This window comes from Lissotriton vulgaris, chromosome 10 (assembly GCF_964263255.1).
Source record: "Lissotriton vulgaris chromosome 10, aLisVul1.2, whole genome shotgun sequence".
NCBI lineage: Eukaryota > Metazoa > Chordata > Amphibia > Caudata > Salamandridae > Lissotriton > Lissotriton vulgaris.
Genome location: NC_141698.1, coordinates 414498368 through 414514755, shown reverse-complemented (window position 1 = coordinate 414514755; position 16388 = coordinate 414498368). Strand labels below are relative to the sequence as shown.

The 16388-nt window shown below is 43.8% G+C and overlaps 1 protein-coding gene across 1 annotated transcript in view; it reads left to right on the top strand.

Annotated features, from left to right (window-relative positions):
- Window positions 1-7543, top strand: part of SPSB3 (splA/ryanodine receptor domain and SOCS box containing 3) — a 213713-nt gene extending 206170 nt beyond the window's left edge. The window contains exon 7 of the mRNA XM_086941245.1: window positions 441-7543. Coding sequence (XP_086797371.1) covers window positions 441-832 — 392 coding nt within the window. The 3' untranslated portion in view covers window positions 833-7543. The remainder of the gene's footprint in view (window positions 1-440) is intronic.
- The last annotated feature ends 8845 nt before the right edge of the window (window positions 7544-16388 follow it).

Here is a 16388-nt window from a genome sequence, read left to right as displayed (position 1 = left end):
GGCTAATCCAGGCATCTCTTGTCAAAAGTCAAAATTATCTTTGTGACTCCCAAAAAACATAGCAACAAGGCAAGCTCTTTTTTGTTCACGCGAGCCACCACTTCTTCTGTGCCCCCTATCATTGCTGCAGTCAGGTCATGAGCAGGACACTAGTGGAGAACACCTAGCAGGAATGGAAACCCTTTTTATTCAATAAACCAGTGTGTCCAGTTTATGAATTTTAAGTTTAATATTTTCTAATTGCTGAAGAATTGATTCATGTGGGAAAGCTTTCCGCTGAAAACAAAAGCATGTTTTTGGGGGAGGGTGGGTGGGGGGGTATTGCTTTGTGAAGTATTATATTGGTCTCCTGTCTGAAAAGCCAAGAGCAATTAAAATGAGTGCATCATTTTTCATGTTAAGTGTGAACCTTGCTGAATTTGTTTTTTTTTCCTCACTAGGAGTTGCTGCCACCAAGTTACAAAACAAGAAGTTCTACCCCATGGTGTGCTCCACAGCTGCCAAGAGTAGCATGAAGGTGATTCGCTCCTGCTCTAGCCGCACCTCTCTGCAGTACCTGTGCTGCGTCCGATTGGGCCAACTACTTCCTAACTGTACTGACACACTCGAGACACTGCCTTTACCTCCAGGTCTCAAGCAGGTTCTGCACAACAAGCTGGGTTGGGTGTTAAGTATGAACAGCGGCACACTAAGGGGCAAGACTCTGAAACTGAAATCGCCAACCACAGCGTCCACATCTTCAGCTGCTTCTTCGTCCTCAGGAAGTGACTCTGACAGCTCCTGCAACTTGGATGCCGAGCAGTGCCAGCGAAAACGCTGCCGGCGAATGTAACTACTTTTCACTGAAGACTTACCTTTCTTTCTCCCTCCTCCACCTGCCTTGGTTTTTGTGTAATTTTTGCCTTGGTTTAGGGTGGAGAAGACCTCATTACTTTTGACAAGTCTGAGAACAGATTTTGAAGCATAACATTTCCCTCCAGCAGGCCCATGTCCTGCAAAGAAGTAATTTTGCTACGGTGTTTCGACGGTGCTGGACTGTAGAAACGATTAGGCTCGTTTGGCCCAGACCCCGGAAGAAGTGGATTTTGTGGTTAGGGTGAAGGATTTTTAGGCTTTTTTGAAAAAGTCTCAAAAGTTTAACTTTTTTTCCATCAAAGGTCTTTGCAGTACGATCATCCTGCATTAGCAGACCAGCTGCTTCATCGCTGTACCTTTTACCCACCTTGTTAGTCAAACACTGCTTCTTGGCACCAGAGACTATTCTGAAAGTTGGTCACAGTGGTTCATGGTGTTGTCCTTCCTCCCATTTCGGGCTTTTTGGATCTGGCATTATCCATGGGCACATGTTTGCTCGTGTCACAGACCTTTGGAAGCATTATCCCCAAGCTTCGTGTATCTTCCATTGCTCCTACCTCCTTGCATTGGTCATGCCTAAAATTGTTTAACAAAAGTAGATAGGCATTTTTTATTAATTTTTTTGAAAGCGATTAAGATGGATTTGTTTTTTAGGTAAAATAATCGGCCATTTTCATAATGTTTGTAAAAAATTGCCTATCTTACTAACGTGTTCCTTCACCCAGAAGGTTAGTAGGACTGAAGTATCAATGGCCTCTACTGCGTTGCTTGCAGACTGAAACACACAGTATTGATCTGTTTTCTGGCAAAATTGTACTGCAGTGTCTTATTCTGCATTAGGTGGCAGCACAGTGGTATAGAAGGTTGAGAAAGTGACTCCACTTCCAAGTTTTTATATTGTCTACTTTCCTCATGGCCCTCCCGCTCCAATAAACCGGATATCACAGTTTCACCCTTTCGGAGAAGGAAGGCTGCAGATTTTTAAAGAGCTTGTTAAGGATTGGATTAGAGGTTCTGGCTGAAATCCACCTGATCATTTGTGTAATTTTATAGTTTTTGTATTACAAGTGCTCTGTACGGCTGCTACATAATGATTTACCTGAATAAAGATTGTAGGCAGATCAAGATAGGAATGGGCAGGGCCTTGGGTGAATGAAGAGCAGAACGTTTCAAACATTTCCCAGAAGATTGACCTATTTTTCATTCAGTTACATTGCTCTCCGGATTTTCACCATTGCTAAGGTGTTTATGGCTTACAATTGACTTATCTGCACCCACAAGATGACCCTAGGTGACTGTTGGCAAACCCCTGCCCACCCTCCTGTGGGGTTGTAGCCTACACAAAGGAAAGCGGAGATACGGTTCTTTAGAGGAAAAACACTAAATTAAGGCTTGGTGAAATCTAAGCGATCTACAATTTAGATGTTTTAATGGCTAGATTCACTCCACGTTCTCTGATAAGAAAACTGTTTTGCTGTCTCTTTCCCCATACAAACGTTTTACTTGTGAAAATTAAGAAACTACCACAATGAAATTGTCTATTTTTGAGACCCTTTGGATTTGCTTTTGCCTGGTGTTATTTCAAGGCATAACTCTTTTTCAAGTACTTGTTAAGAGGCATTTAGGAAGGATGACAGCTTCTGTAAGTAATGTTTTAGATTTTTATACCACAGACGGTTATTATAGCCAACCTGACTAGACCATAGGAAAGTGGCAAGTAAAATGTGCTAGCTTAGTTAAAAAAAAATTTAAGAGGATGCTTGTGGGGTCTGTGTGACATCCCTCTGCGTGCTGGATTTTCATCGTTATACTCCTCATATGACCACACACCCAGCTGCTTATGCAGCTGTTAGACATAGGTAGAATGCCCTATTGCTTGAACGCCATGATGTAAGCCCTGCACTAAATGGAAACCATCTTGAAAATAGCTGGTCATTGTTTGTAGGTCTCTGCAAATTAATTTACTATCTACAATAAGCGTGATGCCTACTATTGATTCTTGAGAGGTTTGTTCTATGGTTGAATCTCAATACAGGTCCGATATGTGTTGGGGTTTAGGAGGGGTCAGAAAACTACGTTAGTGTTTGAGACTTGATCCAGTGCAGGTCAACATCCAGCTTTAGGATTGTATTGCTGAATCCAGCAGAGGCTAGATAGCAGATCTTTGTGAATGTATCCGGTGGAGATTTGAAATTATTGTATTCTCAATGCTGGCTTCATTGCCATTTCGAAATCTGCTTGGTGTTTTTCAAGCTGAATCCAGCAGGTATCAGACAACTGCTCCAAAATGTATGGGTGTATGTATTGGAGGTCGTAAAGCTCCATATAGCCTTGGCACTCGATCCTGTATCAGTTTGAAGGCTCATTTAAAATCTGGAAATTGGCTTAAGTAGAGGCCTGACTTCTTTTCCCGGGTATGTGGCTTGAATTAGTTACTGTTACAAGAGAGCAAGCCAAAGTCAGCAGAATTCAGAATGCTACTTGGAGTCTTGGCCAGCACTCGTACCCCAGCATAATGTTAATTTAGCAACACAGAACTGGATCTGGAGGGGAAATGAATAGTATTCCAGGCTTGCTTGACAGGAGAGAATAGAAACCTGAAATCTGCTGCACCATCTAACAAATACCATCCTGCTGAGGCCAAAAAGCCATCTTTAGACCATGTCGTCATGGGATTTAGCAGTGGTCTAACAGCTACTAGGAACTCAAGACTGAATTCAGTTGGAGTCAGAAAGTTGCTTCAGAGTCTCCTGACTGGATCCCACAGGAGACCAACACGATCCAGGATATTATTCATGAGCCAGAGTTGTGGAATCAGATCCAATATGTTGAGACTAGATTCACTGCGGGACTGACTGAAAGCTGCTTCAAGACCATGAAGTGCCAGAAAATGTTTCTGATATTGAGACCAGATCCAAAACCTGCTAGAAAGCTGTTTGAGAAGGAGATCAAACGTTTTGACAGGAAGTCATGTTATTTGATTTGTAAGGGAGTGCCCCAAAAGGCTTCTTGGCACTAATGATTTTATGGTGCTGATGTGGGGAGATGGCATTTCTGGGTGATTAGTTTCAACAGACATTATTTCAGGGATCCCACTGTGGGAAGGCACCATTTAAATGCTGGAAAGATTGTACACATTGCATTTCTGAGGTGCTTCTTTGGGCTGATGGCATTTGTGGGATGTTGATGTGTTCAGACAGTTTTTCTGGAGAGCGTTTTTTAGTGGCTTGCAGTCCTAGGGAGCTGATTCAGGCTGACAGAATTTCCGAAGCCCAGCCATGCATACACTAGATTTTTTGTATTCTCTTTGACAAAGATCCGCTATTTCTGTGGACTTTTCTGGTGCCTTGGTAAGTGCAGAGGTGGCCATTCTAGGTTGGAAACTCAAAAGAATAGGATATCTTGATGAAAAGACAAATAACATCCATTTTCCTAGCCACAGTAATTTCTTGCTGGAGTTTTTTGGACTGTTTACAGACAACTGTCTTATCGAGATCTACCCTCATTGGCTCCCACCTCCCTGGTCTTCTCTGCGCCAGTAGTGCTCTTCACAATAGAGACTCAGTCAGCCCCGATCTCCTGCAGTCAAGATCTAAATCTCTAACCAGTCTTTATCAAATTTAAAATGGCTACTGGTCTCCCAACTGTACTCATTTACACTACCTTCACAGGTGGTATTGTAGGTGGCATAAATCTGCTATTGCACGCCCAGTGGCCAGTAAATACCTCAATTGTTCCACTGAATTAGGAGTGAAGTTAATTCCTGTGGTTTTAAAAGCTTAAGCACTTTTGAGATGCTAAGGCGTTGAAGCCCACACAACATCACAGTTGCTGACATTTGCTTTTCGGTGCTTATAGTGAATGCTATATACCTGTGTAAACGGTTTGCCCAGCTTTAAATTGCAGACCATGGATCCTGCTGTGCCACCATCTTGGTGACCTCTGTCTACCTCCTTGCCGAACAAAAACTGGTGTGTGGTTTGTGTGGGTTCATGAGGCCGGAGGAGCGCAGTTTAAAGGTAGTATACCCTCCAAAAAGATGTGTACTTTCTATGAAAACATAATCTTACAGTAGTGGAAAAAGACGTTAATTCTGGAAGTGCAGTAGTCGCAATCTAAGCATTACTGACTAGGCAGCAGCGGAAAAGCTGCACACCTTGCGGTCTGCCCTGAGCTTGTAATTGGTTTGTAATGTTATCCTGCCATAATTTCTGATAAATTGTCATTGGTTTTCTTGATTGGTGTTTGGGTTCAAATTGAGATGTAATGTCCCTAGTTTGAGTGAGTGAATTTTGCTTTTCTCCAGTCTAGGTTTTTTATTGTGTGAAAGACATGAGTGTCATAATGAAAATGTAATGTGGGTATATCCTCAGGGATGTCTGCTGTTTAATACCTCAGCCTGTAACATGGGTTGACAGTCTGGGTTAGCTTTGCCGTCTGAAGCTTGAGCCTGTACACATGTGTATTCTCAGGGATAGCTTTGATGTCTGCAAGCGTCAGTCTGTAGGAGGCTTGTCTTTTGGTCCAGAAATCGTAAACCCATCAATAGCTGTGCCGACTGAGTAATGCTTGTAACTTGGGTGCTTCCTTGGAATAGACCTGGTGTTCGAGGCTTGAGTCTGTGCCACACCATAGTTATACTCTCAACATGTAATGGCACTGTGCTGTCAGCCATGGACTGCTATGTCTGAGGCTCGAGTCTTAACATAGATATAATCTCGGCTACAGCTCTTCGTTTGAATGACTAAGCCTTCAGCCTAAGTGTAATATTTGGGATCAATTTTCTAATGCTCGACATTGAACGCTAGGATTTATCTCGTACACAAATTTTATGTCAGCAAGTTATGGTATCAATATGAAGTGTAAATAATGTGCCTATTAGACTTGCCAACTGAATTTAAATTTTCTGTGACTTTTTAGAGATGTACATATATATATGGAGAGAGAGAGAGAAAGTGAGAGAGATAGCATGTTTATCCTCCGTGCACTGCTTCTTTCTGTTCGCAAGATGTTCCTGTAGATTGCAGGAGACAGTTATTGGTAAACAGCACTAGAACCCTCCTCAAGTCTGTGGTCATAGGCAACATTTGGACTTGTTGTGACCTTCTAGTCGCCAGACGTAGCACTGGTGGCCCTTGAAGCATTTTCTGACATAAGGGACACGGTCTGCGGAGGGTAGCATCATTAGAGGGTAGAGCGGTTACCATACTTCGAGACAGGCTGCCAGGGCTATCTTCTGACCTCCTGTTGGAAATAGTATTGTTCCAGATAATAATCATTAATTGGATAGTATAATTTTTTGACTGAGTTCGAAAACTTTCTCTCCCGTTGGTGCCTTTTTAAGCCCTGGGAGAGTGGTGAGAGGCTTTTGTGTGGTGCACAGTTTTATGGAACTGTAGGCCCATAACCTTGCACATTCTTAGTGATTTTAAGCTGGAGATTTTCTCTTCCAAATCAATTTTATTTTAAGATGCGCACAGTATTAGATGTGTTCGAGTGGATTTTCCACCCACCATCCCATGTGAAGGCTGCTGTGGCTGGCATAAATTTGATGGAGTATTATGGCTCTCGTACTTGGTGAGAGGAAATTACGTTACATTTAAATGAAGTTGTTGAAGGTTGGAAGTATAGAAGTTATGTTTTAAACTCAGGTGGATAAAATAATGGACAAGGTATGTACTAGTTGAGATGTTTGTGAGCTGGCAGATAGACTTTCCCATGTTTCAGATATCACTAGCCCCACAACAACCTAATCATCGCCTGGAAGGCTGAGAAAGATTAGTCCTTGCATCGTACCTGTTTTTGCACACAATGTATCGTTTTGATAAGGCTGCATGACTTGAAATTATCTTTCTTTATTATGAGCCACAAATGACACTTTTCTGCTCCTGTAATCATAGAAATGGTTTTCTTAGTGAAATATGTTGAATGAAGCTCAGGGTCACTCCTCACTTTGCTAAATGTAAATGTCTGTGGGTTATAAAATAAATGGAGTTTGGGTGGTACTGTACCTCATTGCACATTTGTATAGGTTAGCATTTAGCTGAAATATGGTGCTGGTTGAGAAATGGCTTTTGTGTATAAAGCGGTTATGTTGCCTTTGTATCACCTCTAAAGATGTTCAGGATTCCTCTGTGGTCTATGAGGAAGTACATATGGCCACCTTGGTGGAATCGTGAGTAGGCAACAGGAAAGGCAGAGTTAAAACCTAAATAGCCCCTGTTTCTACTGGAGGTGCTCCTAGTTTTAATAATGGTGGCACCTATTGAAGGACAGCCAAGAAAGACAACAGTTGCAATCTCTTTCCGTGTCTCGAAATCAATGAACTTTGTTTCACGGGTAAAATGACAGCTTCATATCTTGATGTGTTATCCTGGACATCCTTTTTCAAATCTGCCATTGTCTATCCAAGTTTTTCTGTCTACACACGACCAGTGTTTTTGTACCAAGTCTACTCTCATATAAACCTGCGGATGCCTGTCTCTTAGGCTGACGGACTCTATTGTCTTACCCCATCTATCCCCATTAAAAGTCAGACAGTTCAGCACTTTGTACTCAACAGTTTTAAACCTGAAATGCCACCTGTATCAAGTCTATTTGCCTGTTTAAGAAAGTTCTTCAGGTATTGTGCAGTGCACATTAAATCTTTCTGTATACGAATTATAAATAAAAGTGAGGATCATTTTTACATTGTGGTATATAATTGTGTTCACTGTTCATTTGTATTTTTCTTTCATTTACCTTTGAAATGTTGAGACTCCATCTTAAGTAGAGACGCTTGACAAAGCCAATTGGTACTGGATTGCTCGGAAATGCTGAGTGTCCTATGGAACCTTAGAAAGGGCCACATGCAGAAGGAACAAACTTCTTTTTGCAATGGTATTGGAGATCATAAGTAAAAGAAATTGTTGACTTTTAAGGTTAGAAAATTCTAGACAATGAGTGTTCTTTTATGTTTTTTTGGGGAGGTTTGCTGCTAATTTGTACTTTTTTTTTTTTTTTTTTTTTTTTTTTTAGAAAATCACTTTCTTTTGCAAAATATTTTTTAAATCTCAGCAGTTTTACTTGGGTATTGTGGATGAAAGTGTTTGCATTGTTTCGAATAAATGTTTGGGATGTTCTCCCCCTTAGAGATTTTGTTAGAGGAACTCTGCAGTTTAAAGTGTCCACTTGGTTCACATGGAAAAAGGGAGTGACTTAAGAGACCACAACCTTGCTCTGAACCCTAAGAATTTAGTTGGTGTTTTTCCTAGCTTGTTTTCATCGAGACACAAATTGACCTAAGCCACTCCTGTTTGTTATTGTGACCTTCAGTTCACAGAAGGTATGACAATTTTAGAATCGCAGCGCAAATTATGGTTTTCAGCCAATTAAATAAACCCTACACATTTCCCTGTGCTTGGTGATGTTGCTCGCAAAACAAATCCTGACAGTCAGCCTCGTCACATGGGGTCGGCTGACAACTATGCGAGGTCGAAATAATCGCGTGCGTAGTATTGAGACTGGAAATGTAAATATAAACAGATAAAATACAAACCATGCAGGAAACTGTTGAAAAGGAATGGGACCTTTTGCTTGTATATACTGCTGCTGCTGGTGGGGTTGATAGGCTTAACCTCATCACTGCTAATGCTATTTTTCTCCTGTGCTGGAATTTTCAAAAGTCCATTGTTCATGACGAGCTGGGCTCGTCATCAGCCTGGCAGGAGGCTACTTCGTCATGAGCCTGGAAGGGGTTAAAACTCAGTAGGAATGACCCTACATATTTTTGCTGTACCATCGGTGTAGGAGGCTGGCTCAGTATATGGTGTACACCTGTTGGTGAGGCACCCTGCACTGAGTCCAGGCAACTAGTAGTGATCGTTCTATTCGTCCCTAATAACCAAAGCTCTCATATAGTAGATGTGGAGAGCAGCTAAGGCTTATTAAGGAGTGTGTAAAGTGAGTACATTACCATTCAGTCAGTCAGTAAAGCATACACACAAGAAAGAACCACACCAGTGTTGGAAAAATACCATGCATTTATTATGCAACAACACTAAAACTTCCTTAGTATATCTCCTTCCTGGATATTGCAATACACAATACAATATACTTCAAAACATGTAAGTAAAGCACATCAAACACATGGACCCTATGGGGGGGCAAACCATCTACTAAAAAAAGGAATGCGAGGTGAGTACCCAAATGAGACAACCACTCCAGAATCTGTGGACAAAGGGAGGCAAGAAACCACCAAAGGCAAGTAGCTAGGATTCCCAAGGTGCCCGGGTGCAGAGGTGATATGCCGGGTCAATGTCCACAAGATAGCATGGGGAAGTTGCGGTTGGAGTTTTACGGATTCATGACTCTTTCCAGAGACACCTGAGTAACCCGTTAGAATCAAGGAGGTTGGAGGATACTCCCACCTGGGAATACCCAGAGAACCAGGATACTTACACCAGGGAGCCAGGGTGCGAAGTGGTGTCTGAACCGCCTGTTGAAGTCAATGGAGGACCTCGGCTGTCTGGCCGCTACAGAGTCTTGTGGACCAGGACGGTGGAACCTAAACGTAGATGCTGGTCGGGAAGTACCTGCAAGGAGAGGGGACAGAATCCAAACCACCCAGAGTCATCCAGGAGGATCAGTAGCACCGAGCCAGCCATTAAATGGGGGTATTTTGCTGTAGCACAAAAGTCTTAATGATGCAGCTGTGGAGCACAAGCGATGATGCAGGAGCACAGGAGCCTTCAATGAACTGCCCTACACAGATTGAAGAATAGAGGAGGTTCAGTGGCCAGCAGGACCACTAACAAGCTTTGGCAAATGCAAACGATCATCACGGTCTGTGGGTCTCACCCAGCTAGCGTAAGTCACGGGCGGCCCTCAGGGCCAGCAGGAATCGATGGGGACCCCAGGAGTACCTTCTGGTGGCAGGCACAGGGAGTCGCAGGAAGGTCTTGGCAGCACACAGAAGATGGATGCCCACATCTCTGGAGAAGCAGGGAGGATGTCACTCTTGGGGCTGTGTGATGCTAGAGGCTGGGCAGGGGGGTTGACATCTTCCTTAGTGTTGTTTTGTGCTAGAGCGGGAGCCAATGGGCTCCTGATCTGGGTCAACCTGGTTTATGCAAGGAGAGCACCAAATGTGTCCTTAAAAGCAGTCTGGAGGTGCTCTGAAGCACCCACACCCTAGCCTAAGACACCTAATTTTAAAGGAGAGCTGACTACACCTCTCCTCTATAGGAAATTATTTGTTCTACCTTTCACTGCCCAAGTTAAGCTCAGCAGCTGAAGGGCAGTACAGTGTCTGGGGTCAGCAGCAGCACCACCTTGCACGCAGACCCTGCAAGGCTACATAGGTAGACTGGGGTGGGTCTTCCAAGGAAACCCCTAGTACATGGTATTCTGCAACTAACACTAGAATTAATGTAGTTGCATGATTCCAACATGTTTGATACCAAACATGACCAGGTTCGGTGAAGCCATTATGTAGTTGGACATCTCGACTTGGCCAGCGTCCACTACATACCTTAAAATGGCTTCCCCAAACATACAAAGCCAGAGATTGTACTCTGGGGTTTGTAGGGGTATCTCCACTCGTGCAGGGACCCCCTCACACTTAGAACCATATACACTGCCTGTGGGCTGTAAGGCCTACTTTAGAGGTGACTTATAAATTTTAAGTGCAGTGACCGGATGTCATGAAGAGGAAGTTCTTCCTTGACCGTTTCCTGGTACATCATTAAACAATCTGACTTTTTCATTACAGGCCAGTTATTGTGCCTTTAACACGACCTCCGCAACTCCTTAGGAGGTGGACCTCCTCACAAGCACAAAAGGGAAGGACTTACTCGTCGCCTGGTGTGACCAGGAAGAAGTGGTGACATCACAGGATCAACGCTGCGTTACTGGAATTTTTGACCAGAACGCTGAGGTGACTAAAGCGAATTCATCGGGAAGTTGAAAGCAACTTCTCCACCGGCCGAGAAGCTGACGCGGTCTAGCTTCCTCTCACATCAGTCAAGAAAACAGGAAGCTGACCGCTGAGAGGTTATCAGCACCAACCACTCTCCAGGAGGCGCATGGATTCATCAGGGTCTTAGTGGGAGGATTGCGGACCGGACCTAAAACGAATACCAGGATAAAGTACAGCTGATAACCAGCACTCCTTGTTTATGTTGTTTACATAAAGAGACCACGATTGGAATTGAAAAGTAAGCTTTGTGGTGGTACATTTTTAACACTGTCTGCACTTACCCAGGCTGACAAGTGGTGCAGAATGCGGGCATGAAACCCATCTGGATTCTATTCTATTCTTCGGAATTTATAAAGCGCATAGCTACCCAATGGGCTTCCAAGCGCTGTTGGACTGATCAGAGTGAGTGAATTAGAAAGCTAAAAACCTTTAAGACTTGGGGAAGAGATAGGTTTTGAGTTCTTTCCTCAAAATTGTCCTCTTTTCTAATACTAGTTGGCAAGGAGTTCTAGAGCTTTCTGGCAAGATAACTGAGTGACCTGCCCCCACTTCTAGCTCTCTTAATTCTGGGAACCGAGAGCGATTCAAGATGATTTGATCTTACATCCCTGTTGGCCTGATAGGGAGTTTCAAGTTGCTGTAAAACGGAGGGGTCAGTGTAATGCTCTGTCTAATGTAAAATGCATAGTGCCTTAAACTGTATTCTACAACTTATAGGCAGCCAGTGGAGGTACTTAAGTGCCTTGCCAGCTGACAGCAGGCCTAGCAGGATCCGGGCTGCAGCATTTTAAATGAGGTGGGTTTCTTTTATTACACATTTTGGGCTGCCTAGATTCAGCGAGTTGCCGTAATCAAGGTGTAATAAAATTAGCCCTTGTATTACGACTCTCCCTGCTTCTATTGGGGTCCATTTAAAAACTTTTCTCAAGGCTCTCAAAAGGGCAAAGCAGCTGCCTGTCACCTTTTTTTTCCTGGGAGGCCATGATTAATTGGTTATATAGGAGCATTTAAAGACTCTTTACCTCTAGCTGGGGAGAAAGACGTTTGCCCACAGTGGATGGCTATAAGATCTCTTTCCAGTGAGATGGGATGTTTCCCAAAACTAGCATCTCCGTTTTCCCACCATTCAGTTTCAGGGAACTAGCTGCCATCCACTCACACACTTTTACTAAGCAGCAGTTGAGATTTGCAGAAACAGAGGCCATGTCAGGTGACATTGTGACTATCAACTGGGTATCGTCTGCATAGGATACCCTCTTTAATCCGAAGCAATATGCTGTATTTGATAGCGGGCGGACGTAAATATTAAATATTGTGGGGCTCAAGGACAAGCCCTGAGGGACCCCACAACACCGCTGATGACTCGAGGAAGGGAAGGAACCCTTACTGACCTGAGAACTGTGCTTTTCCAGAAATTAGTTCATTGGAGAGAAACAAGGGGAACCCAGTAGGTAGCTCAGGACCATGGGTATCGAGTATTTTTAAAGGAAACAAGCGGTCCTTAGCATATGAGAATAAAGGTAAACAGAAATATTATATAGACCACAATGGGCTACTATATAGTTCACAGTCCCTTGTCCAGCCGGACAGGGAATTTTTAATGATCTGGTAAATCGTTTAATGTAAGGGTACAAATCATAACCAAAACATTAGGGTTACAGTAGGGCACAGTCCTGTGCCGTACGAAGGAGGAAAGTAAAAAGGACAGAAAGTGAAAGATATCAGGCAAACTGGGTGAGCTTACAGGCCACTGACATAAATTTAAATTAGCAGTGTATCCTGGAGTTAACCATACATACAGTAAAACAATGGGGTAAAATGTATGATTACTCAAAAGGAGTCGACGTTTCGATTCCACGCTCAGTTTATAAGGGGATCATCTTCAGGACTTGGAGAATGATTTTGCCTGAATAAGACTTTTAAACGCCTGTTAAGGGAAAAGCAGGGAGGAAAGCAAAAAATAGGTGCAGTCAATTTACGCAGAGTTATAGCGATAGTCAGCACTAGCTATTTACTTACAGTATTCGGAACCGCAGTGAGGGGTGTTGCCTGATGGCGTAGGCATTCAGTGCATAAATATAGAAGACCACACTAATGTAACATTATAAAATATTTACAATTCACATGTTTTTACCAATGTTTTTAACAATTTTGTGAGACGGCCGCAGTGTTTTAAGAAGAGTGGTCGGCAAGTGCCGTTGAACGAGGTCTATTGGGTCGCACATTGGTGATTTGGCGTGGCGCCGTGGTATGGAGAGTGAAGCGGAGTACATGTCACAGGTCCAGTGGTGGGGCAGGGTAGGATAGTTACCGTCAGTTCAGTGCATGGGCGTGCAGCAACCGACCGGGAAGGTGGTATTGCGAGTGATTGCTGAGATAGGAGACATACCACTTGTAAATCAGTTGGGGGATTCAATTCAAGTTGGCCGGGAGAGTGATTGGAGGCTGGCATCAAGGCACACGATCTGTGATGCAGTTGTGGTACCCCTGTTAGAAAGGAGGGGATATTTCAAACCGGGATATTTAAGAAAAACGGGGTTATGTATAAATATCGAATTTTGCGGGGGCATCTCGTTTTACCGTTATTTTAAATGAGGCGTTTGGGAAGTTGGTTTTCCAAGCTGATATTTAAGGGCACAGCAGGGGCAATGCTTCCGTGCAATGTGCATTTGTCACGGTGCGTAGTGCGGCGATTGCATCGCTGTGGGAACAAAGGACCTTGATAAGTAAATAGTTAAGGGGGATTTATGATAATGCGTGAGGAAACAATTGCCGCTTTACCATTTGGTTTCTTGCAAAGTTATTGATTCCGGCGTGGGCAATGGCGCCGTCTGCGGGAGCACGGTCAGTAGAATGACTGGTCCGCTGGGGATTTAACAATTATGGCTGCATGATGCCAAGATTGCATCGCTGTGGGTACAGAAGACCATGATTAGTACAAGGTTTGTAGGGAATTGTGAAAAAGCGCGAGGAAGCAGGCGCCGCTTTACCGTTTGGTTTCTTCCAACAATTAGAGAATTCCGAGGCTCGGCGTGATCAATGGCGCCGTCTGTGAAATCGCGGTCAGTGGAGTGACTGATCCGCTGGGGAATTAAGAATTAAGATTGTGATTAGATCGAGTTAGAGGTGTACTCGTTCTAGGGTCAGTGGCAGGGGAACTTACCGGGTGGTGGGGATGATGTTGATGTGCCGATAGCGAGCTGTGCCTTGCAGGTTCGCTTCCGCATTGTGGGTTAGGTGGCTTATTATTGGGCAACCGGCAGTCACGTGTCAGAGGCCCTATGGGGTCCAGAGCTGCTTCACTTTTTTCGAGCCGCCATCTTGGGGTGGTCAGAATTAATGTGGGAGCTAGGGAGGTAGCTGCTAATGCTAGGAATTTTTCGGCCGCCATCTTAGAATGGTTAAAGTTAATATAGAAGCCAAGGAGATGGGTGCTAATGCACAGATTAGGGGCTGTGATAAGGCAGTGTAATTTAAAGTGAAGGTGCAGTTACTCGTGCCATATTGTGATCTTGTACTGGGAAGGAAGTGACATTAATTCAGAATTACATCAGAAATTCATAAGATTTCAAAACTGAGATACATCAAGAATACATCAGAAAACATTTGAGATGTTGGAACTATGTCTGGGTCCAAGTTCTTGTTGTGACAACCTATAGTACAGAGTTAAGCCAATGTTTTGGCCGGTATAAGTGCTATAAGAGGGTTGTCCAATCCTCACTTCTGTTCAGTCCTGTGTGGATAGTGTTGAATTGGATGATTGTCTTTAGTTCCTCTTGATTGAGTAGTTGAGCCAGATTACCTCCTCTTTGTGGGAGCTTTACCGTCTTCAGAATTGTCCATTTAATATCATCAGCGGTATGTTTCAATTCAGCAAAATGTTCAACGAGAGGTGCGTTAGGAGTCCCACATCTGATGTGACTTCGGTGCTGGCATATGCGAGTGTTCGCTTTTTGAGTGGTCTAGCCCACGTACATTTTGGGGCAGGGACAAAGGATTACGTAGATGACATTGCAGCTATTGCAGTTGGTAAAGATTTTCATTACTACTGTCACACCATTATGGCTGAATTTGCGTGCCTCAATCGTGAACTCGCATACCGTGCAGCAACCACACTTAACATGCCCCAGGATTGGTGGAAGGCTCCAGCTAGATTCGATTGTTGTCATGGTAGTGGTGGCGGGTAAGGCGGCTCTTACTAAGTGGTCCCTTAAGTTCTTACTTTTGTTTAAAGCAAAAAGTGGTCTTTCTAAGTGTATTGGGCCTGCGTTTAGCGTAGGCCAATGTTTGAGGATAGACTTACGGATTTTGTTGGATTTAGGGGAGAAGGTGGTTACACAAGCTATTCTCTCTGTTTTGTCCCTGCAACGGACCCTAGAACGAGTACACCTCTAACTCGATCTAATCACAATCTTAATTCTTAATTCCCCAGCGGATCAGTCACTCCACTGACCGCGATTTCACAGACGGCGCCATTGATCACCCCGAGCCTCTGAATTCTCTAATTGTTGGAAGAAACCAAACGGTAAAGCGGCGCCTGCTTCCTCGCGCTTTTTCACAATTCCCTACAAACCTTGTACTAATCACGGTCTTCTGTACCCACAGCGATGCAATCTTGGCATCATGCAGCCTTAATTGTTAAATCCCAGCGGACCAGTCATTCTACTGACCGCGCTCCCTCAGACGGCCCCATTGCCCACGCCGGAATCAATAACCTTGCAAGAAACCAAATGGTAAAGCGGCAATTGTTTCCTCACGCATTATCATAAATTCCCGCTTAACTATTTACTTATCAAGGTCCTTTGTTCCCACAGCGATGCAATTGCCGCACTACGCACCATGACAAATGCACATTGCACGGAACCATTGCCCCTGCTGTGCCCCTAAATATCAGCTTGGAAAACCAACTTCCCAAACGCCTCGTTTAAAATACCGGTAAAACGAGATGCCCCTGCAAAATTCGATATTTATTCATAACCCCGTTTTTCTTAAATATCCCGGTTTGAAATATCCCCTCCTTTCTAACAGGGGTACCACAACTGCATCACAGATCATGTGCCTTGATGCCAGCCTCCAATCACTCTCCCGGCCAACTTGAATTGAATCCCCCAACTGATTTACAAGTGGTATGTCTCCTATCTCAGCAATCACTCGCAATACCACCTTCCCGGTCGGTTGCTGCACGCCCATGCACTGAACTGACGGTAACTATCCTACCCTGCCCCACCACTGGACCTGTGACATGTACTCCGCTTCTCTCTCCATACCACGGCGCCACGCCAAATCACCAATGTGCGACCCAATAGACCTCGTTCACCGGCACTTGCCGACCACTCTTCTTAAAACACTGCGGCCGTCTCACAAAATTGTTAAAAACATTGGTAAAAACATGTGAATTGTAAATATTTTATAATTTTACATTAGTGTGGTCTTCTATATTTATGCACTGAATGCCCACGCCATCAGGCAACACCCCTCACTGCGGTTCCGAATACTGTAAGTAAATAGCTAGTGCTATCGCTATAACTCTGCGTAAATTGACTGCACCTATTTTTTGCTTTCCTCCCTGCTTTTC